General features: G+C 38.4%; 2 protein-coding genes across 4 annotated transcripts; one reads left to right on the top strand and one right to left on the bottom strand.

The window, feature by feature from the left end:
- On the bottom strand, window positions 1–17,496 carry LOC145497741 (prickle planar cell polarity protein 3-B-like). Of its 3 annotated transcripts, none has more exons than XM_081477587.1 (6): window positions 16,597–17,496; window positions 9,775–9,860; window positions 5,333–5,513; window positions 4,488–4,739; window positions 4,021–4,224; window positions 1–3,602 (listed from the first exon to the last, which is right to left on the bottom strand). In XM_081477587.1, exons 2-6 carry the CDS (start codon window positions 9,855–9,857, stop codon window positions 2,070–2,072), a joined length of 2,253 nt encoding a protein of 750 aa, XP_081333713.1. In that variant the 5' UTR covers window positions 9,858–9,860; window positions 16,597–17,496; the 3' UTR covers window positions 1–2,069. The 3 variants fall into 3 exon arrangements, with proteins under 3 accessions (XP_081333713.1, XP_081333712.1, XP_081333711.1); XM_081477586.1 differs by lacking the exon at window positions 16,597–17,496 and adding an exon at window positions 12,486–13,488; XM_081477585.1 differs by lacking the exon at window positions 16,597–17,496 and adding an exon at window positions 9,959–10,146.
- Window positions 10,561–26,396, top strand: LOC145497838 (uncharacterized). Its single transcript, XM_081477701.1, has 6 exons — window positions 10,561–12,199; window positions 19,618–20,130; window positions 20,256–20,317; window positions 20,938–21,309; window positions 23,306–23,500; window positions 24,521–26,396. The coding sequence occupies exons 2-6, from the start codon at window positions 20,052–20,054 to the stop codon at window positions 24,854–24,856; spliced, it is 1,044 nt and encodes a 347-aa protein (XP_081333827.1). The 5' UTR covers window positions 10,561–12,199; window positions 19,618–20,051; the 3' UTR covers window positions 24,857–26,396.
- Window positions 26,397–27,934: the final 1,538 nt, after the last annotated feature.

Genomic DNA, 27,934 nt, shown 5'->3' with positions numbered 1-27,934 from the left:
TAAATGACATTGAATCTGAAGGGTTTATTCTGAAACCAGCAACAATTTATGAAAACTTTTCATTAACCACTAACATAACTTAAAAGTTGAAAATTCCAATATTCTCAAATAATTATTATATATTAATTTAAAATAGTGTAACTGTGACCAACCATAACAAGAGTTATGCAGTAATGATGCATTCACAATGGATAAACCAACACAGCATTTTAACTGTAGTCACAAAATCTTATCTAAGTTGTGGCAAATATTGTCTTACTACATAATAAACTTTACAGAATAAGACAAAAACAAATTACTACCAGAACAGGAGCAAAGGAGCACTCATCTAGTAATACGAGAGATCATACCAAAAGCAGAAATAGTCAATATCTCACTTCTTGCTTTGCACGAATATTATACAATGTTGCTATATGCAAATATGGAGTGATATGTAGAAACCATTTTTGTCTTGCTTTTAGGGAAAAAAAAACTATTTCACAAAAGAAACCTTAGTTGCTACTAATTGCTTACCGCATACCGGTACATGTCAAAATGTGAGAATTAAAACAACTTTTGCCGTCATCTATAGATATGATTGTGTAGGGAACAGAAACCGAAACAGAACACAACAAATGTAAATAGTTAAGGTAAGAAATGACTTGTGGATGTTACAGAGAAAAATGCATGGATCTAAGAATCTTGCTTGATGCCAAACCTCGTCTTTGTTTAAGAAAAGTGATCTATCTTTCTTGCACAAGTTTAATGTTACATTGAGTTTCCAAGTCCTTATAAACAAAAACTTTCGCTAAAAAAATAATGAGAATTTTGAGGTATACCGGAGCTAAAAAGTAATATTTCTAACTTCAGCCAATGAGAGTGCAATAAATAAAAAGAATACTTGACCATTGAAGGTAGCAAACAAGTGTCAAAAACTCTGGCTTATCCATGAATATTCACTTATCATAGTCATTTATTTCAACTAAGTACATGATACATTATGTTGGCTACTGGTATTTTATTTCATTCATGTCACTTAACTCTGAAACAAAGTCTTTGTTTGCACTGCAGTTAAAGTGTTTTAGGCAATACAGGAAAGGACTATAACTAAAATATCCAAAAGGCAAATATATGGTGTTAAAAATGGATTTTAGATGGTAACAGTATGTTTTCTTTGTAATGCAAACATGTTTACACTAGCAGCTCAAATGTGTACACTGAGTTCACAGTTGATTACAAACATTCGTCTAACCAACATCATTTCAAATTTGTGTGGCTGATATTGTGTTTATTGGCACAGTATCAAATGATAATATATAATTCTTTGCAAATTGTCATATATTACTGACTTACTTTGTCAACTGATTTCATGAAATGAAATAAGGAAATTTAACTAGAGCACTTCTATTATATTGATTTTTAAGGATATCATCAATAATAATATTATTGTAGTTAACAAAAAATTTCCATTCTCAACCCTGATTACTACTTTTTTTACTAAATTATAACCCCATAAAATTGTAAAAACAAAATGGCTGTGCACTTTTATTGCATTCTGGCTTTCATGGTATCTAACAGGCCCATTTGAGAATTTATGAATTTTCTGAGGTAATGAATTTAGATAACACCAAAGCATGCAGCAAGAGTCGTCATGGGCCCGATGAGGATGAGTGAGTGAGTAAAGCATGCAACATTCTTTTGGCTCATTGACATCATACTTGATCAATATCCACCTTTTCAGTAAACAAAACTTGTCTTTTTAACATGTCAAAAATATACTGATCCTGACACACAGGGAATGTTAAAAACTGCAGGAAAGCCAAATTCCAATAAAGTGTCTTAATATGTCTCTTTGATTCAAGCAATAACAAAAACTTGGAACAAACCAAACAACTACAATATACAAGCCACATGTATGTATCTATTGTGGCAACCATTATAACAACAGCTCACATTTGACTATATTAGTACATGCAGTCCAACATTATTTTCAAACATACACAATGCATGGATTTCATGCATGCATGAAAGTCAAAATCAAATGGTCACATTGAAGTGGTCATGTGCATTTGCTACCAAAATTTGACAAGTCACTGTACCAAGCAATTTTTGTGTTTGTTTTTCCTTTTCTTGGTTGCATCAGCTGTGTTCACAATCTGTGGTGCAGGTTTTTCACAGAACCCATCCTCTGTGTAAGCGATTCTTGGACGTCTAACAGGCTTTGACTTACTCTTATCCACTGGATTGGCAAAAGGATCTTCCCAAGGTAGCTGAGATGATTTTGATTTTGTTTGAGTGTGTCCATTACGTGACTTACTTGGCTCCTTTGGGGTAGAGCCCTTCCTATTAATCATATGCTCCTTCCTTGCTGACACATACGTACCCGAAGAAGTTCTCATGTGACTGTGTCGTGGAGGGGGCACAGAGTTTGGCCTCCATGTCAAACTCTCCAAAGATCTTGACAATGGCCTTGGGTTTTCTCCTTCACTGAAGTAACATTTTTTACCAAAGTCATCAATATCTGAAAAATCATAATACTTTATTTGCCTTGCTTTTGTTCGATAACCTGAATTTCTGGATGTCCTTGAGCAGTGGTCTGACGCATATCCAGAGGCATGCCTCTCCTTAACCCTTTGCTTTACTTTCACATGCTTAATAGCCTTGTTTAAATCTTGACTGGCTGAAGAGATCTCTGTTCCATAGTTACTATCCCTGCTCTCAATAGTACCGTAGTTACTGTCTTTGGCAGACTCAACATCCACAGGAGTTGCTCGTATGAAGTCAGAAGTGCTTCTATTGTCATATATTTCAACTTGGTAAGCTCTCTCTAAGTTATCAGGTACTTGTCTAGCCCTTGAGACCTCCTGGAAATTCTGACCTTTATGGAATCGGTCATTGTCAAAATCAAAGCTGCCATAGTTGCCTCCTTGTACACTTACACTGTCAAATACATCAGTTGAATATCCTGAAGATTCAATGAGACCAAACATGGTGCTAGATAATCCTCCAATTCCAACAGAAGCATCTTCATGGCATTGTCTTCCCAAGTTTCCAGCCCTGCGATTGGACAAAATTCCTGAATACTGGCCAACACTGTCACCGTCAATACTTGGCTCATATGGAACACTCAACCTGCCAGAGGCAGATGGAGTGCTGGAGGCCACATAGTCTGACTCCAGGGTTCCAAGATCAGAAGTGCATGACTCGTGAGCACTGTATTGTTTTGTGTTAAAGCCTGATTGTATAGGAGCAAAATGTTCATGTCCTTGGTAAACAGTAGGCACACCACGGCTGCACTCTGGAGAACAATAAATCTCTCCATTCTTTGGTAGAAATGGCTGTCCAAGAAGTGGTTTGCGGCAATTGTAACAACAGTAACAATTGTCTGTGGCATGCCAGTGCTGTCCATTGTGCTCCATTTGACTTGCATCTGGGTCAATTGGCTCACCACAAGCATCACAAAACTCAGCATACATTGACTTAAAACAGTGACAGCAGAATGGATTTCCATCCTTCATTATATAACGCATACCCCCAAGGGGACAGTCACATTCAAAACAACAAAAATGGCTCACATGCCAGCATCGGTCTTCAGCTTCTGTACACTGCTCAGCAAAAATAATCTGATAACATAAAACAAAAAAATGCTTGATATTAACAACTCAGTCAGGGCTGTCATTGAGTTTTGAGTCAACCTCGTCGCCTTGATCTTCACACTCATAACATACACACTGCACTCGTTGCTTTGTGGGAGAGTTGTACTGACAAAAGACAAGTTCACGGGTAACATCAAGTGCCTATCAAGCATACTTAGCCGTAACAGGTGTTATGGGTTACAGCCCTTAATGGCAATCCTGTCTGTGCTTGCATTACATAATTATGTGATGGTGCTTCATGATTCTTATCGCAAAGGTGATCACTTCACCTATACTAATAGACAGACCACAACCAGACTAGTCTTCCTTATTTTCCAATAAACTTTAGGCATTGACTTATTACTATTACGACTGTCAAATTTTCTGAAAATTCCTGTACATGTACCTCATCACATGCTGCACATCTGGGCCTCAATGTTTCTGCGTGGTGTCTTCCGCAGAAAATCCTTCCATCCTTGTAGCAGTAGATCAAATCCACCAAAAGCTCTTTGCAGACACAACAAACAAAGCAAGAAGCATGCCAACTTGTGTTCTGACCTGCTCTTGGAGCAAAAACTGCCATGGATCCTGGGCAGACACGGTCACCACACTACAAGAAAATTAACCACGTCCCTCAACATTAGATTTCTACAATGGGAGTATTTGTTTTGGCGGACTGTTGGAAGCCTATTTTTGCTAAAGCAGCCAGATATGAATGCAGTGGCTCATTGTTTTGTCAAATGTTAATGAAGAATGTTCTTGAACTGTTATCACCTACACCCTATTTCAGTCAGCTTTAAGGCCTCCCAAAAGCTTTATGGAAGCCACTATATCATTCAACAGATATTACTCATGAATATAAATTAGTCACACCTCTCTACAACTGTAGCCTTCAGAGACATCTGGAATCTGCTTCACCACTCCTCGGTCTAAAGCATCTCTTTTTCTCAGTGCCACAAAGATTCGTAGCTCTTTTTTCTCTTCATCTGTCAGGCCATTACAGAATCTTGCCTCACTATCATATGGTGGAAGTTGAACAATGATTTGCTTGTTGCGGTGCCTTTCACCAATGCTGTCTATGTATGGAACCTTTTCTTCTGGAAGGGAACTCATATAGGCGTGCACCTGAAATTAGCAAATACATGGTTTTGGTTTAATCTTGATTAACCTTGGAAACAGATGAAAATGCCGAACACTAGTTCCCTACAGATGTGAGGATAAACAATACCATTTATAATCCAAACCAGGTTGCAAACCACAATACTAGCAATAAATTTGTATTCCTACCAGAGCCAAAACATACAGCAGTTTAATTCAACAAATAAAGTCCTACTTAAAATTCAAAATTACTGTGACCTATGCAACAACTATAAACTACCTACAGTGTACCTGAGCTGTTTCAAATCAATCAACAACAATTTGTAGTCTTTGAAAGTCCAACTTACAAAAGCAGGAAGCTCAGATAACCCTCCAAAGCCCTCTTGAATGAAAGGTGATAATCAAGGGAATGGTTCCATTTTTTTTACGTCACAATAACAAAATAGTGCTAAATGATTCTTTTAACACAACTCTCTTTATGATCTCGCTGGAATGAAGAACACCATCCTTTACCCTCACAACCAGAACAGACAATGTGGATACCAATTTACTTCCATTATATTTGGAAAGAAACTGTGTACCTGAAACAAAACAAAAATCCATTTGGCATCTGTACTCACCTGCTCAGCATTAAGTCCAGGAGGAATCCATGCATATTCATCTAATGCACAACCGCTGTCATCATCGCTAGGAAAGCCAGAATAGTTGGCATCTCCTAAATATACACTGCAGCCTTCCCTGGCATCATCTTCAATAATATTGTGATCCTCTCTTGGACACCTGCAGTGCTGACAAATTTTCCTGCAGTAACAAATGTTCAGAATGGCCAATCAATATTGAAAGAAACTAGACAAGACCAATTTGAGTTACAAAAATCCATTCAAATATACTGCAGTCTAATTGGAGTCTAGTTTCAAAATAATTTTTTTCCAGTGGATTACAACAGAGGAAAAGTTCTAGCACATCACAGCCAAAGAATCCTATAATTTATGAAATTAAAGTAAGACACTCTCTTTGTCTCTGGGTCACCAAAATGTAGATGAGATAAATAATTATTGTTCCTTTCACTAAATTTCTCTCAAAGTTAGCTTACTGCTTATTAAAACTTAATGGCAGCTTCTAGCTCACACTGCTTTCAAAATATTTTTCCAATGGAAAACAGCAGCTGAAAAAGTCTTCTCCATCTTAGCCATTACAAGAAACCTATTGTAAAATAAAGACACTCTCTTGTCTCTGGGTCACCAGAATGTAGATGAAATAGAGAGATATTTAAATATTTTTCAAAGTTAGCCTTATCCTTATTAAAACTTAATGATAGCTCCTAGCTCACATATTTAATTGATCTAAGCTTGAATTAATTTTTCTTTCTACTAAGCCACATGTAACAAAAATTCTTTACACATTATCATAACTGCAGACCCAAAGAGAGGTAAAATATATGTATCTAGACATGTCTGTTCAGTGTCAGGTAATTGCTTTGCCATAGAGAATACCCTGTACAAAAGTAAACTTAGTGGAAAATGATTTAAAAACAGGAAATAATGGTCTTACATATACACATTACGTAAGTGTGAACATATCTTATAAGAGATGCAGCAAAGTCGCTATCAAGTGCACAGATATTGGTTCTATTTTTGCCAAGATTTCTACCAGAATAAATCTAATGCAAAACATCTGTTCAACTGATTAGCTTCCAAATAGGAAATTTGCTGAATTGACGAAGTCGACAAGCTAGGGCAAGCCTTAGAAATGGCTAAATTATAGTTGCACACAGCACAGCAGGACATAAAATATTACTATCTATTACATCCCTGTTCGGCCTGGTATGGTATATCATAGCTACCAGAGGCTAGAGGTTGATAATTTCCTATATGCAACAAATAATATTTGATCTTAGACATCATTATACTCACAGCTTAACCTCTATGTTCTCTTAGTTCTGAGATCAATTGTTTCATTGTCATATAGCTTTAGCAGAGGTTAACCTCTGGCACGTTTCAAGCGTTTTAAGTTCGCAAAAAAAAAACCCAAGCTAAAAAAGCAATAAATGTTACTATTTTACAGAATACTAAAAACTGCTAAGGCTGAAAGAAGAAATAGAAAAAAGGGCCAACCTAATTTTTTTTCTGGTAGGTTTTCTTAAAAGGGTTAATGATGCAAAGCTGTAGGGATCTATCCCTGTACAGATGGTAAAGCTATCTGTCTTTTGTATATTATAAGAGTGAAAAGAAGTCAAACAATTATTACAAACCAGTCGATGAAACGGTGGTTTTGTTACACGTATATACCAAAAAAATCATCAGTAAATAGCCCCATAGGACAAAGAGAAACATAGATGATTTAGAGAGAAATATATTTATGTTGTTCACAACAATAAAACCCGGTAATTGATTTCAAATAAAAGAGCTTTAATAGCCTCGGAAATACAACAGATGTCTCGCATGACGGACAAAGAAAATCCCAAACGACGCCAATTTATTCAACCTGCTAGAGTCCTTCCTTTTAAAAACTCGACAGTTGTCAATATTTTTCTTGCTCTGTGGACTAAGACGTTTAAAATAAACACTTTCAGGATATCGGTTACTTAAGGGCAAAGCCGATTTTGAGAAGAAACGCTCATTCAAACGCAAAACCGATTTGGAGATTTCGTTTAATTCCATAAAAAGTTCAACACATTTGAAGATTATTGTCACAGCTTTTTATATTTTACACTCTGTTTAATCGTAGACCACACACCAAGCAAAAAGAAAAAAATTACAAAGAAACCCTCCGTCAGATTATTCTGTCAATGTAATAAATCATTTTATTGAAATCTTTGTTCTGCCATTCTAATGTAAATGTTCGAACTAGAACTACAACAAAATTCATTAACTCTGCCATGGCGACAGCTCGTCGTAATAATATGCTTATTTTTAGTGTGAAGCTTTTTCAATGAAAGGGTTTTGTGGTTAAAATTGGGATATGTTGGTTGTCTATTACAGAACTTCAGCAGAATATAAATCGATTTTGTGCTATAATCAAGAACATTTCGACCGTGGTTTTGCTTTAGGGAAAGCTTATACATACAAATGTAAATTTCAATTCATTTAAACTGTTTCTAACAATAGTTCTTATTGATTTTCTACGAACTGGGAAATTGTCACCTTAAGAAATTTCTTTTTGTAATAAATGAAAAGGAGCCAGCAATTTCTAATAATTACATTTTAAACACTGCTATCTCATGTGGATGTCTCTTAGAAGAAAAAGACGTCGATAAAGCGAGATATTAGTAATGATAGCAACAAATTCGTGCGGTCCAAATAAACTTGCAATGGCACTGAAAGTGAAATAGCCATGCGTGTTCTCACCAGAACATTTTTCACCTAAAAAATGCGAGGAAAGAAATTTTCAGAATCGCGAGAATTTGCCACGGCCATTAGGCGGGTCAAACCTGTTGTTGATGATACGATTCTCGCCCGGGAAAACGATACCCGTATTTGTCTTATCCGACATCTTCCTTCAACTGTAGATCCGAGAATAAACAGATTAAAAAAACTACAATCGTCAGTTAAGGAAAACTGCGAAGATAAGACGAAAAAATCGCTAAAACAGCTTCCAGCCATGTGTGTGAGCGACATTTTTCCGAAATAAAAATGTCGGTACCAAGAAACAGCGAGGATAAGAAGTCTTTGTCAGTAAAGGAAGCGCTGGCGCACTGATTTGTTTTCGGAACGTCGACTCAACGCGTGTATAGACAGAAAAAAAAAATTCACGGGCAAAGCTCAGCATTAACACTTTCGTTCTAGCGCGCACGCATTGATTTTGCTACAGCGATGATGGCGGCATATACAGAGGGAAAAATTCCGCCGCGACTGTGGAGTTTACAGATTAGCCTCATCAAAGGGACAACCGTGAATTACGAATGGTATTTCTCAGTGGCAGCAGTTTCCGGGCGAGGAAGTACTAAACGAAATTCAAGGCTCATTAAGAGCGTATTCACTTGTGTTCATAATTCAAGTGTTTAACTCCGTCATCGGAACAAAGAAGAAAAATCTCACCAGCAGATTTCAAATTTCGGTGTATAATAAATTTAATACTTTCAGTATTCTGAATTCATGTCTAAGAAGTTCAAAATACTCGAAGTTCCCACCCGTGTTATTGGCAATTGGCAGTTCGGTTCACCGCTAAACCTCCTTCCGAGTGCTTTAGAATTCGGAAAATGGGTGACGCTTATCCGCAAAGCTTTCAAAAATCTCTGTTGTGTCTACAAAACTGCGAGGTTAACAATAAGAAAACAACATCTTTATTTCTAAACAATTTTTCCGTTCCGCGTTATGTTTGACATAAACTCGATGCATAAAACAAGGCAACAGGCCCTGCGCCTCTCAAGTGAGTGGGCACGCTGCTGTGACGAATCAGTGATTGATCAAACGATACTAAACAAACAAGCACGAGTGCTTCAAGCATCGACTCACCACTGTACAAAAAGCCTCTTGCTTGCTTATAAACTTTGAAATCAATCCGCACCTTCTGTACACAGCTCCGGTTAAAAGAAACATCTCTAATGCATGCACAACAACCGAAGTCTTTTGAAGCCAATTACGATAATCAAAAGCCTAAGAGGCCGTAAAATTAGGTCAACTATTGTTGTTGTTGATTTCACCAACACGAATTCTGTCATCTCTTTTAGTTTCTCCCCGCTAAAACAGTGAACACCGAATAAATAGGAGCACAGGAATTGCAAGGAAATACTAGAAACTACGTATCTTTCACGTTGACCCTTGCTACGGAGGAGCGGTATCGCAAATACCTATCTAATCTTTTGGACAAAGCCACACGTTGAAGCCTGGTGGCGTCCCAGTTCTCGATACACAAAATTCCAAAGCACAATGTCCCGAAGGCAAATGCCTGTTTCACCTTAGGGCATACTATAAGTAGTTGGCTTTGGAAATCTGTGTTGTGTTGGATGTCGCTCCTAAAGCAGTATGTACTACCTTCACGCTGGGAACAAAACAACTCTCGACCGTTCTTTACTTGAATTCAAAACCTGTTGCTTACTGCAGTGAAACAATCTAGCACTTACCGCCATAAATGCGCAGAAAATCCTGGACACAAATCGCCGCAGTTGTTACAGGTTTTCCTGCTGTCCTCATCATGAACCACCATGCTCTGTTAAAAGTCATAAGGAAAGTCCGTCAGTGTTGAGAACCCCTCGCTTCAGTTTCGCTAACTACACCAAGTCCTAACAAGCAATCGCACTCCCTTACCGACGAAATGATTGACTTCTTCATCGCTTTCTACCCTATTCAGTCAAACAGCTACGCTACAACTTTGAGTCTCGCCCAGAAAGCTTAAAAGACTTTTCACTTGTGACATAGAGGATCAACGGTTTACAAAACGCTCGACGACAACTAGGCTTACGAGACGTGCAACTGCGCTGTAGAACAAGGCAAAATCAATACACTCTTTTTTAGCAGTTGATTGACACTGTTCTGCGGTAATTAATGCATAATCCAATCAGATGCGCCGTGCGCATTCCTGAGTGTCATCACACTTTCGCTCCACAAGTAACCGCTCTTTGATTTCTTGAGAGCCGTGGAAAAATCCCGGGATGCTACTATTTTCCTTCAGTCCCCCATCCCGGGGAGGAAATGCCTGTCTACAAGTTCTTGCTGCTGAGGGCATTTACTTCTCCGCGTAAAGGAAGTCAAGTCTCGAAGAGCTTTTCTATGCGCAAGGAACAATGCCAGAAAATTAACCAATCGGAGTCATTTATCGGTCCATTATGAGTTAATACTCGAGAAAACAAATGATAACCTTTTGAAAAAGAACGGTAATGAACAACGTTTGTATACTTAGAAACAGCGGTAAACATGGCTCAAAAATTTATGATGGGCTGCATGCTTCGAGCAACGTGCGCTCGACAACATGCCTCCCGCTCTGCCACCCGCTAGGGTAGAGATTTCGTAAAGTAATACACTGGATATATCCCAAGCCAGCCGACGAAAGAGCACCAAGACAAACATGAGAAATCTAAACACTGCATACACGTGTGGACTGAAGGGAATGCACCTGGAAATGTTAAAAGGAGATAAAGTGAAATACCTACTAGATTGCGCGTGGCGACTCGTCGATTCTTAATATTTTAACATTTAGTTCATAATTGTAAAGTTATGAAAAAGTGGTCTTGAAGAAAATTGATTGGCTCTTGTGGTAATTAGCTACAAAGTAACACCGACATCTAACAATGGCGCAATGTGTGGGGAGTAGTATAACAGGATACCGCTATTTTTTCTATTCAAGTCATCTGTATTGATCCGCCCTTGCGTTACGACAAGAAAGAACAATTTTATTATTTTTGTTATCTGTTCAACTTTATCTCGGTTTGCTTGCCGATTACATGTTGCCGCTTTATCAAGTTATGTTAGAAAATAACATACAGCTTGCACCGCGCGCGGAGGACTAATCAGCTATAGGATATAATAGTCATCGCCTACTGTGCAGTATTCTGGAATTAATTACACAGGTCATTTTGCTCTCGGTGCGTAACACCTCCGTATTACCAATTACAAAGAAACACGCCTTGCAAAAATAGCTTCATTTGTTAGTAACACAATGCCTCTGTGATGTTTAGTCTTGTCTGAATTGCATAGATCAAACAGGTTTCTGGTCACTGGTTTTTAATTTACCAAGGTCAGAAGTTGTTCATCGTCTTTAATGCCAGTGGACGAATGAGTTTACTAGTAATCGTGCGCTGCGGTGAGTTGTAAGGACTCAGCGAAAAGTAACTAAAAGTTGTAAAGAAATGGAAATTTCTTTTCGCTAAAAGAGACCGATTATTGCGTGGGCAGAGAAGATCGTAGAACGGAAATATCTGTTTGGGTGATTGCGTTGTTGTTTTAGGCGATTGTGTGGCAAAGAATGAAACCCGGCTCTTCAATTCACAATCGACAAACCAGAAAAAAAAGCAAAAGCCAAAGCACGCGCAGTGAAAAGTAAAGGAAAGTTTTTTTTTTTTTTTTGGCGGTCACATTCAGCAGTCCGTCACTGTTTTTCACTAGCTGATCTCTAGTTCGCCAAGAGTAAATAGATGGTTCAGCAAAACGGAACAAGATTGAACAGGGTTAAAAAGTGGGGCTCTCTTTACAAGCCCTGAAAAATTGTAACTTTCTATGCTGGTACAATGTACCCTCTGGCAAAACGCAAAAAAAAGACGACGATTCGCTCGGTTGATTTGCTGTCAGTAGAGCATTTGCGCTACTCAGCGGTCGAGCCTATAGAACCAGAATCCAGGTCTAGTCTCCACTCGCAATTGGCTTTAGCGGGATCATATTTCTACAAGACACACTACTACTAAAAAGATCGTAAGTACTAGTTGAGAAATTTCGTTTCATTCCGTGACTTTTTCAAATTCGTCTTCACTTACTGTGCAATTCTGGTTACAGGGCCTGGTCACTCGGATGTAAAGGCGGCGGAAGTTTCGTTCGACAATTGGCTGCACACCTTCTGTGAGTTTGATAATGCATGTGCATTTTTTGTGAATATTTAAGTAATTCTGAATTTGTCGCAAACACAGGGTAAAATTAACTTGGTTTAACTACAGTTCTTCATACGGTTGCCGCAAGTCATTTAGATAGTCGGTAAATTTCCGTGTTTTAATTTCTAGACAGCCGCTGCAGCTAAAACGTTTGTTTGCAAAGTTAGGTTAAGGTTAAATTAAATTTAAAAGGAGTCTCTCGTGTTTAAAGAACGAATTTGTCAAAGAAATATCGGTAAATTTGTGCACTCACTCACCCCTTCCAGCTAGGTTCTTTCAAAACTGTTCAAGTATTAAAACTCCTCTTTTTAAGAACAAGTGACTCTTCAGTTCGTTTTTTCTCTCGCCGGATTTCGACCCTCAAATATGTTCTCGTGACAATAGCTACCCTTCGGTCAAAAGCCTTTGAGCGAGCGACTTGATTACTAACGGTTAAAATTTAATCAGAGCAGAGAGCACGCGATAGAAAACAAAAGAAGCTGTTGCATGCACCTGCTGTAATGCGATACTCAGCGAGACAGACAGGCGCTGTTTTGAATGTAATTCATCCCCATTCTCCATCTCTTTCTGTCTGCTTTTGTCTGCCACAGGAGGAGAGATTGTCCACGCTCCATGCTAAATGGAAATTTAAGAAGATTGAAGCTGCGCAAATTACTGGCGTCATTTTGCTTCCTTCGCATACTGGCTGCTTTCTTGATTGACTCAATTTTGACCGTGCATTAGCGGTACTTTTAGAACGGTACGATTTTCGGCCTTTTAATTCAACAGTTGTGTGTGTGGAGGAAATTGTGCCTTGTTAAATCTCCCATTTGGTTCTTTTATCGTAGGTCTGAAAAACTAAGTGTCGCATGTCAGGGTTTGTCAACCAATTGGCGCCATCTTTTATTACGTTTGTGACTATTAGTACTAGACTACACCGGCCCACTTCTTTCGGTTAATGGTGAAAGGTATAAAAGTGCTTTTTTTTAGGTTCACTTTAATTTTATAGAGATCGCCGAAACCACATTGAAACAAGCCTTTATGGCTGAACGGCTAAGAACGAGCATTAGCAGTTTCATCGGATTAATCTTTATAATTACACCCGGCTGGCTCTGTCTGAGTTTGTTTCTTACTCTAGAACTTCCCGCAATCCTCAAAATTATGCGCGCGGTTTTTGATTATTTTACCTCCTATACTGAAGTGATTAATTTACTGCAGATTTAATCTGGTCTTACATGTAGTTGTTTACGAAGTTTTATTGCTTCGAAACTGTTCGATGTAAAGCAATATTGGAATTGGATCCGTGAAGATATTGCATTTAATTGTGATGGAAATAGAGCTCTGTCCGAGTTTGTTTCTTACTCTAGAACTTCCCGCAATCCTCAAAATTATGCGCGCGGTTTTTGATTATTTTACCTCCTATACTGAAGTGATTAATTTACGGCATGATTTAATCTGGTCTTACATGTAGTTGTTTACGAAGTTTTATTGCTTCGAAACTGTTCGATGTAAAGCAATATTGGAATTGGATCCGTGAGGATATTGCTTTTAATTGTGATGGAAATAGTGCGAGCAGAATCTCCCAAGCATAAGGTCACTTTTTTACAGATATTTTCAAAACTGAAGCCAGGCGATACGATGTTAAAAAGTGGTTAGTCAGCGCATCCTCAGCTAACCGTTCTGACGCAGGAAAAAGGCTGCTGCATAATGAAGCAAAGAACTTCAGTTTAAGTTTTACTCATCTTTTACAATATGCGTATTCATAAGTCGACACCGGTCCTCGACTATCCGATGATTATGTCGCTCGAGGAGCCATTTGGAAAGTGCTCTCGATTTAAATATTCACTTATTTTTGCCAGTGGTGCTCACTGCCAGTGTCATGAATAAGTATAAGTGAAGCTATTCAAAGCGGCAACTGGAGTCCTTTAATCCTTACAACCTGAAGCAGTTATTTGGAGTAAGGATTAACAGTAAATGCTCATTCAAACAGACAATTATACAGTACGAGCAAGAGACCTGTCCAGTGTTGATATTGTTTCTTGCAAACAAACAAACAAACAAACCAACCAAAAAAAATTTCCCGTCTGGGAGCCATATATACCAGCATGTAATACGCCTATACGTACATTTTTTTACTCGGATGTTTTAAATTATTATACCTCTTAATTACTTACTACGCGCGCTGTGATAGGTCAATTAAGCGGGCTGTAGTCTTCAGTACGGTCTGCTAAACTTTGAAGCTGTTCCCAAACCAGGCTTTTAGCCAGGATTTGAAACCGTGGACGCCCAAAATCTGCTATAGAGCCTGCTCGAATGAACAATTTATAAGGCAACATAATGGAAAATGATACGCACAAAACGCCTGGATTCCCACCGTCAAACACACTCGTCTAAGTTATAAATCGAAGACGTAAGTTACAGTACGGACCGCGAACTCGGTTAGTAAGAGGTATGAATCGTAAAGTACAAGCTAGAAGTCTGTTATATTGTTGAATGATTTTGCCCAAACCTTGACTATTCAATATAACACCCATCTCACTTGAACTAGCTCGGAAAGTTGCAACATATACAATGTCCACGCGGCAGGAAAAACTACGGACGTGTCCACAAAAACAGAACTGTTTCGGATATCTTGTTTTTACTTCTTAATTCCTGTTTATATGCATGCACCTGCTTGGGTGATAACAATTATCCACATTCAGACAACACCGCCTAAATAACGGAAAGAAAGCAGTATTTCCTCGGGTGATATCTTGATGGGTTTTGATTATTTTCTTCAAATGAATAACCGATTCTAATGTGTTGTTAAAATGAACGAAAGAATCTTCAACCCTTACCCTATCGTGAAGTAGCCCTCGAAAAGGTCTTGCGGTTTTTTTTTTTTTAACAGGGATATTTCCTTTTTTGATGGTCATCAGTTTAAAAGCCCGAACCAGGAGGTGATCGAATCATTTTATACGATTTTAAGGGAAAAAAATCTTCTAATTTAACTTTAAGTGTCGAAATTTAGTCACATAATAGCATTTTATCTGCGCAATAAAATACGCACATATCATGCATCGTGGAAAAATAACGTATAGATATACCTTCGGATAAATGCCGGTAATAAACTGAACGTGCGACGAGTAATGGAATCGAAGAAGATGAAATCTTTGCTATTCTAAACAAAGATCCATCAATTTGTTTTGATCACTTAAACAATTTCAAAAGAAGAGCAGTTTCCTTACATTCTCTTATGCCAAAAATGTGATCTGTAAAACGCCGCGTTTGAGATCAAAATTATCGGATTATCGACTCTAAGGCGTTTGCCTCGGCGGCTCATTGTCTAAGCGACTAAATAAGTCTGAAGTAAAAGACGAAAATCACTTCAAATTGCTGCTTGCCTGATGACGGATCACGGCAAAGGAGAAGATTTTTTATCTGTATTTTGGGCGGTGACCGGAGACCTACACGGCCATAGTGTTCAGTTGTACAAACCACTTTCGTCTGATATGCTTTTGACTGATCCAGCGTTTCGCCTACCTGATCAGTGGTCATATTAATCAAGCTCTTTAGCGCTGAACTAATTAAAGCAACTTTTAAGCTGTGTGTTGCCATTGCGTAGGCACTTGTTTCAAGGGTTAGTTTATTGGGGCTGTATTTGTACAATGAATGAAAGTGCTTAGTTGAAGCCAGTGAAAAACCGCATTGTTTCTTAATAGTTCGACTCGAATTAGTGTCACGACTGGGGCAAAATGACACGCTCTGTTAATTCTAAAAAATTCTCACGCCATTCCGAATGGATATTATTTAAATTTGTGGTTGTTGTAGAAACCACGTTTTTACCTTGAGTGATGAAAACACGAGGTTGCTTTGTTGGTAAACTATCTTTATTCGAGACCCGCGCTTAGAATTTCGAACGAAGCGCAACTCTGTTTCGTGAGGTGATTGTAACTCTGTACATGATACTCCGTGTACCCCGATTAACCTATGAACAAAAAAAGAATGAAACCGACTCATCGATGCGAGCCATGTGTGTTTTGCCTATTCTTTTGGTTATTGAATCATGGACAAAGAATTTGAGAATGTTTGCCTGAAGCGCTCTCACAGTTCATTTGTCATTTATCACGTCAAAAGCTTATGAAAAACACGAACATTGAAAATTATAAAAAAGCCAACTCACTTTCTTATTTTATAGTTTAAAATGTTTATACCGTTTCACTTTTTTGATTTTAACCTACGATGCTCTGAATTCTGTGCTAAGCTAGCTACAAATCGCGTTGTAATATTTGTTTAACTGAGTTTCAAAGTGGCACTATACAATACAACTCGTACCGTACTGTGGAAAATTTTGCTAGTCGAATTGAAATTATTTGAAAAGCTTTGAATTTTATAGAAGTGTTTTCTTACCTTATATCGTCAAATGTTTTAGAGAAATAGTTCTCACGATCAGGAGACGATTAAACTCTGCCTTTGTACCCCGACCAAGCTACAATGAGCTTGCTAACTGACCAGCTCAGAGCGTCATTGGGCGAAATACGAAAATTAATCTTGAGGTTTAGGACATTTGCATAATCGACTGCATGTGTGGGGCTTGCTGAAGAAGCTATTAATCTCACAGACAAGTTGATCAATCAGCGCGATATTACTTGATTCAATAAGAGCCAGGAAGTAGATTTACATAGACTAACGCTTGTTACTGCTCTATTGAGCGCCTAACAATACACTCATTGATTTAAATGACACGAGTAGGCAATTTTGCCATGATGAGGCAGAAATAGAACTCGACCACTTAGCACCGCTTATTAAATTAACGGCGAAAGCCCATTCCTTCTGGGAATATTCTGTTCATCTGTTTTATTCCGTGCATTTATCGAAGGTGTCTCATTAGGTGTTGATTTGTGGTCATCAAGCAAAGAGAAGATCAGTCTACGCGGGGGAATAAGAAGACAAATTACTTTCAGTACCGTACGTCAACAAACTTCAACAAAATCACTGTTTACGGCTGCTACCATCGCTCTTATGCTTGAATGAGGGTTGACTGATGACAGTCTCGGCTGACAGGCCGATATTACCAACAAACGTTGTTTCATTTATTTATTGGTTAAGTTTTATCACGAAAAAAATCCCGTCAGATTGTTGCTGACAGCGAATTGGTTTTTGTATAGACAAGCGATTACACACGACAAGTCAAAACTGATATATCCGTCTTTCATTTCCTGCTCGAGAATAAGCGCTTGAAGGTTTGTTTGACAAGGAAAAAGCAGCTTGTGGCTTTTCTTTGCCTAAAGTAGTGAATATTGTCATGGATTTCTAAGTGATCTCTCCGTAATTTGTCATGTCATTTTCAAAGATTAAAGTTATTAATGATTACTTTTCCTTGCAACCTTCCTAAAAGTGATTTTATAGTAGCGTGAAGAGAAGTTGAAGGTACTTTACACTGCGGTTGACATTTGTAAGAGTTCTCTTAAAAAACGGAATCATTTTAGTCACGAAACTACTGTCCTCAAATTTTGCGGGTTTTAATATTTGTGATTTTTCCCATTCTTACACGGAAACAATTCTGTAAAAATTTCCTTCCACAAAACTCCAAGTCCAATATAGGAAACAGCAGAAATCTTGTATATATAAAAATAGATTCAATATCGGACATTTTCGACGACCCCAATCAAAGCGATGGTTATTTAAAAGGCTTCTGAAAAATGGATTGCTGTTTACGGTATTAACAGCCACTCAAGGTCTTGACTGAGAAAAGTATGTTAAGGGTACAGTTCCGGAAAAAATGAGGTGTATATTGTTTATATTGCAATTATTAATATCGCTTTTCAAGCAAAGTGATCTTGAACGAGTTTCTGTTTTTGTGTGTGCTACTTATATCACTTAAACTTGAGATCCTGCATATATTGGGTACATAGCTGTTACCTTAAAATAACTGTTCAGTCATAGAAGCGAACAAGAATCCATTTTTTTTTTGTCTTTCGAAGGCAGTGATAATAACAGGAATCTCAAGATCTGTGACAATTGCGTTTTCCGTAACAGATCGGATTTGTTTCAGGTCGGTGATCGAAGACCACGATTCATCAGTTGTCCGGATCAATGTTTCATCGGAGAAATGCGATAATAAACAGGGCCCGGATGTTACTCCACCGACGGTCCCCTAAGAGGTGGTTTGGAGAATACTACTCTTGAACCTCTACGCCTGGGCCTTGAACCTCTAGGTCTAGGTCTAGGCCTGCCCCGATTGTGCTCGTAAAATGCTGGAAAGTTGCTCACTGGAATGCCAAAAAAGTTGTAAATAAAATGGCAAAAATCGAATGAGTTACTGCCTAAATTTCTTGATATTTTTATACCAACTTCAATTAAAGCTTTATTTTATGGGCGAAATTCAAGGATACTCTTAAGTCTAACGGAACATGACAAAACATATGGTTCATTTGACTTCAAAAGGTTAATAAACCTTCAAGAAATTCGCATAAATTTAACTTTTCTATGAAATCATTGTCTTTTTCGTGCATAATATGTGCTCTACACCTCTTGGCTTGTCCCTTAAAAATTGAGGGCGGGGAGAGTCCTGAGAACAGCAGTACTGTACATGGAAAGAGATCCGTGAACATGGAACAGAAATACTAGTTAACCTCGTCATTTTACTAAATACTTCCTTGTGTAAGTCCATCTTTTCTCAATCAGCGTCTGTTCCCAAGGTGACAACCAAAGACAACCAGAGAACGATTGCATAATTAATCATGTCGAGCACAAAATTCTCGATTATGATTGGTTCTTCGACCATGACATGTCCACCTTATTTGAGTATTGTTATTTTATTTAGAAGAAAGCACTATTCAAGCATCTATACATTAATTTCCATGTGTAACAGCCGATTAATTTAAAATACGCCCTTCTCTCCCAAAAGAAACAAACTGTCGGCAAACAAAGAAAGTAGTTACTTCTACGATAGGCTTTTGCACATTATGCTTTTATTTCCCCACTAAAATGCTCCACCTTAGTGCTCCATTTTTCCCACTAAAATGCTCGGTTTCCCCCCGAGAAAGTCACTAAAATGCTCGGTTAATGCTCATACATGCGGTTTTTAATTTTTAATAATTTTAACGTTTCAACACAATTAACAACAAAGTATCTAATAGGTTTAATAGACCAAAAGATAATTCTCTGAATGATCTGTTCTGTTAATCCTTTATCCCTTTTTTAAGTGAAGAGGCTAAGTTAAGTCTTCATTTTCTGGTAAAAAATAGTTTTTATTTCTATTTTCTGTGGAAAAATATTAGTAATTTTCCAGGAAAATGCCAGTAACATGCTCGAATAATGCTTAATGCTTTTGCCTCACTAAAATGCTCGAAAAAATGCTAGCATAATGTACAAAAACCTATTCTACGACCGCAAGGTTGATTTTTATTTATTTTTCTTGGTTTGCAGTTGAATCTCCAGTTCAACGAGAAGCAGGCGAGACTCGCTTGTGGAAGAGACAATCAGTCCTCTGCCAAACGCACGCGTACAAAAGTAGAAAGATGTGTCCAGGTCTACAAGCTGTTCAAACAAATTAAAGAGTTATATTGTTCAAGGAATTAACAGCAAATTTATTCAGGGCTTCTGCAGCATGACGTCACTGCAATAATAAAAGCCGTGACTTGTTGCATTCCTTCTCGCCGACCAGTTAATACAGAGTTAATATGCTGTAGCTACACGACGTGTGCCGGTAGTTTATTCTGTGGTGAACGGTCAGGCCAGAGGTCAACAAAACTAGGGGTTTACTGTCAAACTGAGAAGTTTCGTCGTCTCGGGCGCAGCCGATGTGTCCTTTGGTCTTTGGTTAATTCGGTTCTGCAGTGAGTTTTTGAATTGTAGTCGTTATGAACGAGCATATGGTGAACGGATCACGTAATGAACAACAACAGATAAAATCGACCAACTCGAAAACCGGCAATACTGGTAAACACATTCTTAATCATTTTGTCGCATTTTATTTTAATAACTCCATCAGAGTACTATACTTTATGTTGATTATGATTCACTGAACTCGCCTGAACTCTCAGTGTATCCTGATGCTTTTACAGCTTGTGACGCCCTAGAAAATGAAAGTCTTAGAATTACTTTGGTGAAAAATGGATGGCGACAATTGCAACAATTTGATAAGAAATGAGTTCGTGACTGCTAAGAAGTTATGTCCTCCTGTATGATATTTACTCTAATATGCTACAAGGACGGTAAACGCATTTGAAGCGTGACCTCACTACCTCACTGCTCGCATGACCCGCGCCGAGTACTAGTCGCGTACCTTTCTCAGTGACCATGTGATGCCTAACTGTTCGCTGAGGAAAGGCTTCATCGGCCTCAACAGATTATAGTCTACCCACAAAGTTTTCTTTCAATAGGTTTATTCGCTGGTGTAAAATTTTACCGAGAAAAATTTTCTGTCCTGAGCCGGAATATTCTTTACCCGTATGTAATTAGACTTTTCTTGTTGATCGACTTGTGCCAGAACACAAACAAGTTTTGACTGTTAACAAGCTTTTTCTTGGAGGGTCACGTAAAGAAACCCACCAGCATTCAAGTGTTTTATTGATGAGGAGACTTGAAAAAGAACGCTTCACATATTTTGTCGTATTCACGACCAAGAAAGACTCGGGTTTGATTAGTTTTACCGTTTTGAGTAGAATTTAGCAGTTTATAACTCGGAATAAAGGAAAAAATTCTAAAACAGCCGACATCTAAAGCTTGACCTGATTTTGGTCTATTTCACAGGAAACACCTTTTCTCTCACCTGCTGAGAAACTTTTCAGATTGTATGACGGCGTAGAGACATTTGTGATGTTTATCGGATACCAGCGCAGCTGTCACAGCCTAGTGGCGGCCATGTTGGATGCCCACCCAGAAATTGTTATCTCACCTGGGTACCAGCTGATAGAGAAATGGGAACAGTACCAGTCACCAGAACTTAAGGAGAAACGCATGCAAAAATATCGTTTATTTTACGATCTTCACCAGCATTCCTTGGAGCATGCTATGTTCATTACACGTGCTAGCAGCGAAAGTTGCCTGAGGCAAGAGTCAAAGTACAACTACCATATTCCGGGTCTATGGCAAGGAGGATTTCAGCACAGAATTAAGGTGAACTACCGTCCTACTACATCCAACTCTTCTTTCACGCCTTTTAAAGGGACGGAAGGAGGAATTTTCTGGGGCAGGAATCTTTTTTCTCACCTTTAGGTTAGGCATGATCTCTTTTGAAAAAATTCTATCTGACTCCTCTGTCCTTCCAAACGGCCCAAAATTAAATTCACTTTTATATGCAGATGATTTAGTCATATTGTCAAGATCAAAAATAGGACTGCAAACTTGCCTTAACACTCTATCATCCTATCGCGGTACATGGATGTTAAGTATCAATAAAAAAAAGGTTATGATCTTTCAAAAACGTGCTAAGAAATGTATCCAGTCTAATTTTCATATCGACAATGAGCCTGTTGAAATTGTTGAAAATTACACTTATTTGGGAACACTCATTTCTTCAACGGGTAACTCTTCATTGGTACTTGATAAATTGAAAGAAAAGGCCTTTCGCGCCCTTTTCATTCTTAGAAAACACACAAATTTCAGCAAACTACCTCCATTCCTAGCGAATAAAATTTTCGACGCAATTATCTCTCCAATTTTGACATATACAGTGAAGTCTGGGGCGGTGCATATGCAAAATCTGATCTCAAGACTTGGGACAGTTCCCAGATCGACAAAAACACATCTCCAATTCTGTAAACGTTATTTACAAGTAAGCAATAATGCATCCAATGTAGCATGCAGAGCTGAACTTGGTAGGTTTCCTCTTATTATAGCTATCAATCAGGAAATCATGAATTACTCCTCATAGCTTCTAAGTAAGAATAATTGCTCTATTGTTAAACAAATCTTTCTCATGTCGTAAGATCTTCGTCACCCTGGTAAAAATAGTTATTATTCTAATACAATAAGTATGTCTGAATTTTACAATTTCCCTTGTTTGGATCTTACGTACTTAACTAACGCTAAAATCAAACAGTATGTTGGCCTAATGCAGCAAAAGTATATTTTATATTGGCAACATACCATGCAAAACTCTACTAAACTAGAATTTTTCAGCACTTTTAAGAACGATTATATACCCTCCTCTTATTTAGGCCTAACAAGCAAACTAAGCGAAAGAAAAGAACTAGTGAAATTTAGGATAGGCAATCACAGACTAAGGATTGAGACTTAGATATGATCAACTTGAAATTTCATGGGTTAACAGACTCTGCCCTATTTGTGACTCTAATCAAATTGAAGACGAATCTCACTTTCTTATTTATTGCAATAAATACTCTATTGTAAGAAATAAATTTTATAAAAAAATAGAACATATCATTCCGACTTTTAAACAAGTATGTTAGTTACAAGCCAGACTGGTTACAAGCCATTGACGAACTCATGACTTCTTCAAATCATTATATTAATATTCAATCAGCAAAATTTTATTTCATCTCGCTTTGATCTACGCAATATTCTACTTTCAAATCAAACCAATGTAACTTGATTGCTATGTCATAATCACAATAATCGTTACTGTTTTAGTTTTACAAAAGCTTTTGCAACACTGTGTGAATTTATGGTCAGGCAAATAAAGCTACTTGTTGTTGTTGCTGTTTTTGGTGGGTAATAGATTGTGCAAGAATATTTTTTAACATGAAAAATCAAAATAGTGATAGTAGAAAGTACTTGCTCGAGTTTTTGCCCATGGCTCTCCTTGCAGGATTTTTTTTCAGCAGTTTTTGCTGTGCAGAATTTTTTTTTTTTTTGAAAATTGCCCAACCCGCCCGTCCCCTCAAAAAATGATGATCCGTCCCTAATACCCCCCCCCCCCTCAAAAACAACAACAACACGACATTCACGCAGATAAAGGCGATGGGTTTGCTATCAGAATTTTACATTCTTGGGGAAATGGATACGTTTTTTTTTTTTGTCTTATTTCTGTTTTTCTTTCCCCACTCCGCACAATCCAGGTCTAACAGATCCAGCCCTCCTTATTGGTTCGTCTCAGTCCCGTTGACATCTAAAATTTGTATAATCACTTTCTTTTCAATCGATTTTCAAGGTTATCGGTGACAGGAAAGGGAAGGATACTGCACTGGCATTGACCGACAAGATGAGTATTCTAGACGAAATCCGTGAAGTCATCCAAGTACCAATCAAATTAATACACGTCATCAGGAATCCCTTTGATAACATAGCAACCATGATGCTTCATGCTGTAGAGTCAGGTGACGCTGTAAGAGGGGGTGGATTAAAAGTGAGGGCCAGTTCATTAAACTTTAATACAACAAAACCCAGAGGAGGAGATTCCTATATAAAAAGGTCGGGGATGCTCCTCGGAAGTTCTGAATTAAAGTCCTAACGGAGACCAATCTGCGCGTGTCTCGAGCTTTATTTGACCTTTAAAAGATAGTTTCGATTTCCAGCCGCTGTTCAATCGAGCCTAAAAACGGAAATAAGAGTGTTTTTTTTTTATAATTTTTTCTTCGACTACACCCTAAGCGAGATCAGAATCCTTGATTTATACCCCTAAGCGAGACGAGGAGCATCCTCGACCTTTTTATATGGGAGTCCCTACGGGGCAACAAGACATGTATTTCACTCGCGCGTTCACTCGAACTTAGATGATGACGAGGTTAATTAATGTGTTTATGAAATCGTGGAGACAACAAAACAAACGCGCTGGAACCTTAGAACATGAAGAATTTAATGAGAATACGGATTGCTGGTCATGTTTAAATAGTTGGATGCAAACACTAGAGAAAGTTTGGGAGAACTGGAAAATTTATGTCAATTCGAGCTAGCTGTAGTGCATTTTACATTCTCCCAAACTGGCCTTATCGGGTGTTAGCAGTCAGGCTGAGCAAACGGTAAGTGGCTGTAGGCTTTTCCCTTCATAAAGTGAGAAAGGCTGATTTAATCGAGTATACAATCGAAATAAAATTACGCACAATGCACTGAAGTGGAGCACTGTTTGCTCCACACCGTAGGGATATAGCTTTGTCTCAAATCTATTGACTGTTACTCGGGTTACTGACAATAGTTAGCTCGGCGTTTGAAAATAGAATACACTCAAAGACTTTCGGTTCATAAAATTGCATTCGAAACGTCTCTGTTCCATGAGATGCTCACAGGATCCTTTGTTCGTATGGTAACGCTATAATGTATTTAATGATCTCTATATTTCATTTATGTCCTTTAACTCTCGCGTGTACCACGGACGTTGAAAATGTACACAAATTAATGCATTGCTTCCCTGTTTTCTTTTGGCCAACAGATAGAAAACAAGGAAGAACTGGACCGGGCCATTGAGCGCTACTTTGAGTTGGCAGATGCTACCCAATTCGTCAAATTACACTGCAAAGATGCAGTCATTGATATTCCAGCGCACGAAATGCTGCTAAGACCCAAAGAAACCCTGCGGAAATTATGTGATCACTTGGGAGTGTCCTGCCCTAAAAATTACGTGGAAAAATGTCGAGAGGTTTTGAGAGCTCCTTCGGTGACGAGGGACAAGGTACTTTGGACCAATGAACAAATAGAGCGCGTAACAAAGATGATGAAAGATTATCACTTTCTAGAAAAATATTCATTTGACGAGCTTCCTAAGTAATGTCTTCAGCCACTACAGGGACGAGTGTTTTGATTTCACTTTGGACATTTGCCAATTACCCCCATTTGCAAATATGAAATATGAAAATGAAACATACTGCTTTTTCAATCAATCAATGCCAGTCAAACTTGCAACTGCAAAGCATGCACACGTCACCTTGCTTCAAGTTAATATCGGGCTGGCTATAGCCAGCTCCTTGACAGCACGCATTTCATCTTGTTGGGCTTTTCTGCAAAGAAAATGACCAGTTTTTAGCTGCAAAAAGCACTCTTTTGATCCACTCCATGATCCCTCTGGTTTTACACCTTTAGGCTCTGACCTGTCATCAAGGACCCTGGCCACTATCCCGGAACCACCTCGTTCCCAGGGCTCTTCCCCTAGACGTTGGAAGGGAAAAGCCCTGGGAACGAGGTTGGGAATTCCTTCGAGCACCTCTTAGCTGTTCCCTTTGGGTTAAATAAACGCAGCTGCAAGTCGAAGTACATGTAAACATTGAATGTTGAAACAGATTTACTGTAGATAAAAAACCGCCCCTTATGCTCCAGACCTGTTTGATAGCGCGCAGATTCTCGGCGTTGTGGGAAGGATCGGAGTACGTAACTAACTGTTTGGGTGATCTAAATGGTGTAAACCCCGCGGAAAAAACCTGTGTCGGCTGATGTGCGAATTGGAGCTAACTCAAAGTGAAAGCAAGTTACCATCTTTACGATTCTTATAGCCACAAAGTCTGACGTGTGTGATGCTTTTCCCTTAGACTGAAATTGACAGCAGAAAGAAACCTAGGAACGGCATTACTGTATATGGAAAGAAGTCTGTGGGTCCGTGCACGTGCAGCTGAAATACTAACCTCGTCCTTTTACTAAATACCACCTTACATAGGTCCATCTCTTCTTTAATCAGCGTCTGTTTCCAAGATGATAACCAAAGACGGTTAGAGAACGAGTGCACGTTTAATCCTATCTATAACAGAATTCTCGATCGAGGTTGGTTCTCCGAGAGCCTAATCCGCGTCACGTAATGGGTGCGCGATTACGTGGGTGTCTAATTACAGATATCCAATAACAACTTTTTGTAACTGGATGCCCACGCCATTCACACGTCAATAACGCGCGCTTTAATTGCTTCCTTCTTAATGTTTCCAACAGTTTTTGAGTTATTTTTTTCACAAAAAAATACCTCTTAGTCGGCGCGTCGAGTATGTTACGGGTCAATGGGTGAGTGAGTGAGTGAGTGAGTGAGTGATTGCCAATCAAATTTCTTGTTGTAAAGGTAAATGGTATGTGAGAAGATCTGATCCCGATAAAGTTCAGAACGGCCGTATTCATTCTTCTATAAAAGAGGAGGAAGTATTCTTATATTGGGTTTACTTCGACATTTTCTGTGGGTTAGGCTGAGGATTTTAGTTAAATGAACGAGATGAGCCTTGAGGTTTGAAACAGTTCGTGAGTTCGTAGTACGCAAATGCAACAAGATATTTTTATTTTAAGTGAAAGGTAACTTGATACTTTTGTTTTTCACAAGGAGTAAATTCAATTAGAGGCCACGAATCGTCGCTTCTAGTTCTTAGGACATGTTTTAGAGGAGACGAGACTAGATTTGAAACAGTTCTGACGTTTACAATAGTAAGTGCGAGTAACGATTGTTTTGTTCTTGTTGCATGCAAATATAACAAGATATTTTTGTTTTTTAGTTACAAAGTGTAATGTGACACTCTTGTTTTTCACAAGGGAGTAAATTCAATTAGAGCGGACGAATCGTCACCGCTCTTTCCCACGAGATGTTTGCTATCTTTAGTAACAAATGGTAACTTAACACTTTTCTTTTTTATATGGGAGTAAATTCAATTAGACCTGGCAAGTTATCGGCTATTGTTTCCAGGATATTAAACAAAAAAGCTTTCATTTCTGGACGGTTTTTACGTCTCTGCAGTAGCAGTTTAATAGTTTTATTTGATGACATTCATTTCAGTCCGATATTTTTTAAGGTAAAAAGTATGAAAACTGTTCAAATGTTCTTTGAAGACTGCGCGGCACCAAGTTAACGTGCAACTTTTAACGTGTCAGAGGTTTTTTCCTCTTTCTTTCTATTTTCGGTGAAGTTATGTTGTGTTGTGTTGTGTGAAAAGGCAAACTTACGTCTCGTATAAAATGCGAAAAAGTCCCTAAATTAACTTGAGTATTTTTGAGCAAAAATTCCTCTTGGGGGTTGGAAGGGTTATGTGTTCGGTGAGTGAGGGAGTTATGCATGTGCGCGTGTCACACCGGGTTGTATCGAAGAACGAATCAAATTGCCTGTTAGAAAATAAGATGGTATCTACATTAACCTGGAGACATGTCAGATTACTGTAGTTTGTTCAGTCAAACATTTTATGGCTTACTATTTAGCTATCTTACCATGACCGATGTAACATCGCAACCAAAGAAAAAATGTCAAATTAACCAAATCATTTCTGTACCATGAATGCTCCTATCTCCGACACTTCACACAAAAAAATAACCCTTGCACGCCTTGCGTGCCTATGTTTAAAACTTATGAAGCGCTACTGACGTTTTCGCTCAAAAGAAGTTCTCAAATGACTTTTATTTCGAAATTTGTTATAGATATGATTACAGACAAACCTGTATATAACGGCTCTGTATATAGCGGTCACCCTGTGTATAACGGTCACTGAACAACTTCCCCAAAACCGTCCCATATATTTACTGTTAAGTTGACCTGCATATAGCGGTCACTTATATATAACGGACCCAGTCACCCTTTATACTTCCTGAATCCACAATTTCATTATCTTTTACCTGTATATAACGGTCACGAAATTGGGGTACAATTAACGAATAATGACAAGCTTTATTCATCAGCTCGTTAAATAGCAGCCTCCAAGGCAGGGGTCTCACAAAAATACAAATATTAGTACTAAACACAACTACTAATACAAGTGTCGTCGCTTTCAAACAATAGTTACTGTAACTGTAACAGCACAACCGTACCACACTGGCCTTCGTCATAATTCCCTGACTATAACACTGTTCTGTACTTACCAAGTTGACCGCCGCGGTTTTACACTTTGTTAGACCAAGA

This window comes from Orbicella franksi, chromosome 9 (genome assembly GCF_964199315.1).
Source record: "Orbicella franksi chromosome 9, jaOrbFran1.1, whole genome shotgun sequence".
Classification (NCBI taxonomy): Eukaryota; Metazoa; Cnidaria; class Anthozoa; order Scleractinia; family Merulinidae; genus Orbicella; species Orbicella franksi.
Note: the sequence above shows the minus strand (reverse complement) of the source record. Positions and strands in the feature narration are given on the sequence as shown.

Bases quoted from the DNA above. Each gene is read 5' to 3' on its own strand.
- LOC145497838 (XM_081477701.1), top strand. From the start codon at position 20,052: ATGAACGAGCATATGGTGAACGGATCACGTAATGAACAACAACAGATA. The intron at 20,318-20,937 runs TTGCAACAATTT...TTTTGGTCTATT, and splicing joins TGAAAAATGGATGGCGACAA to TCACAGGAAACACCTTTTCT. The intron at 23,501-24,520 runs GTGAGGGCCAGT...TTTGGCCAACAG, and splicing joins TAAGAGGGGGTGGATTAAAA to ATAGAAAACAAGGAAGAACT.
- LOC145497741 (XM_081477585.1), bottom strand. From the start codon at position 9,982: ATGAAGAAGTCAATCATTTCGTCG. The intron at 5,514-9,774 runs GTAAGTGCTAGA...TTGTTACTGCAG, and splicing joins TTTTCTGCGCATTTATGGCG to GAAAATTTGTCAGCACTGCA. The intron at 4,225-4,487 runs GTGTGACTAATT...ATTTTCTTGTAG, and splicing joins AAGGCTACAGTTGTAGAGAG to TGTGGTGACCGTGTCTGCCC.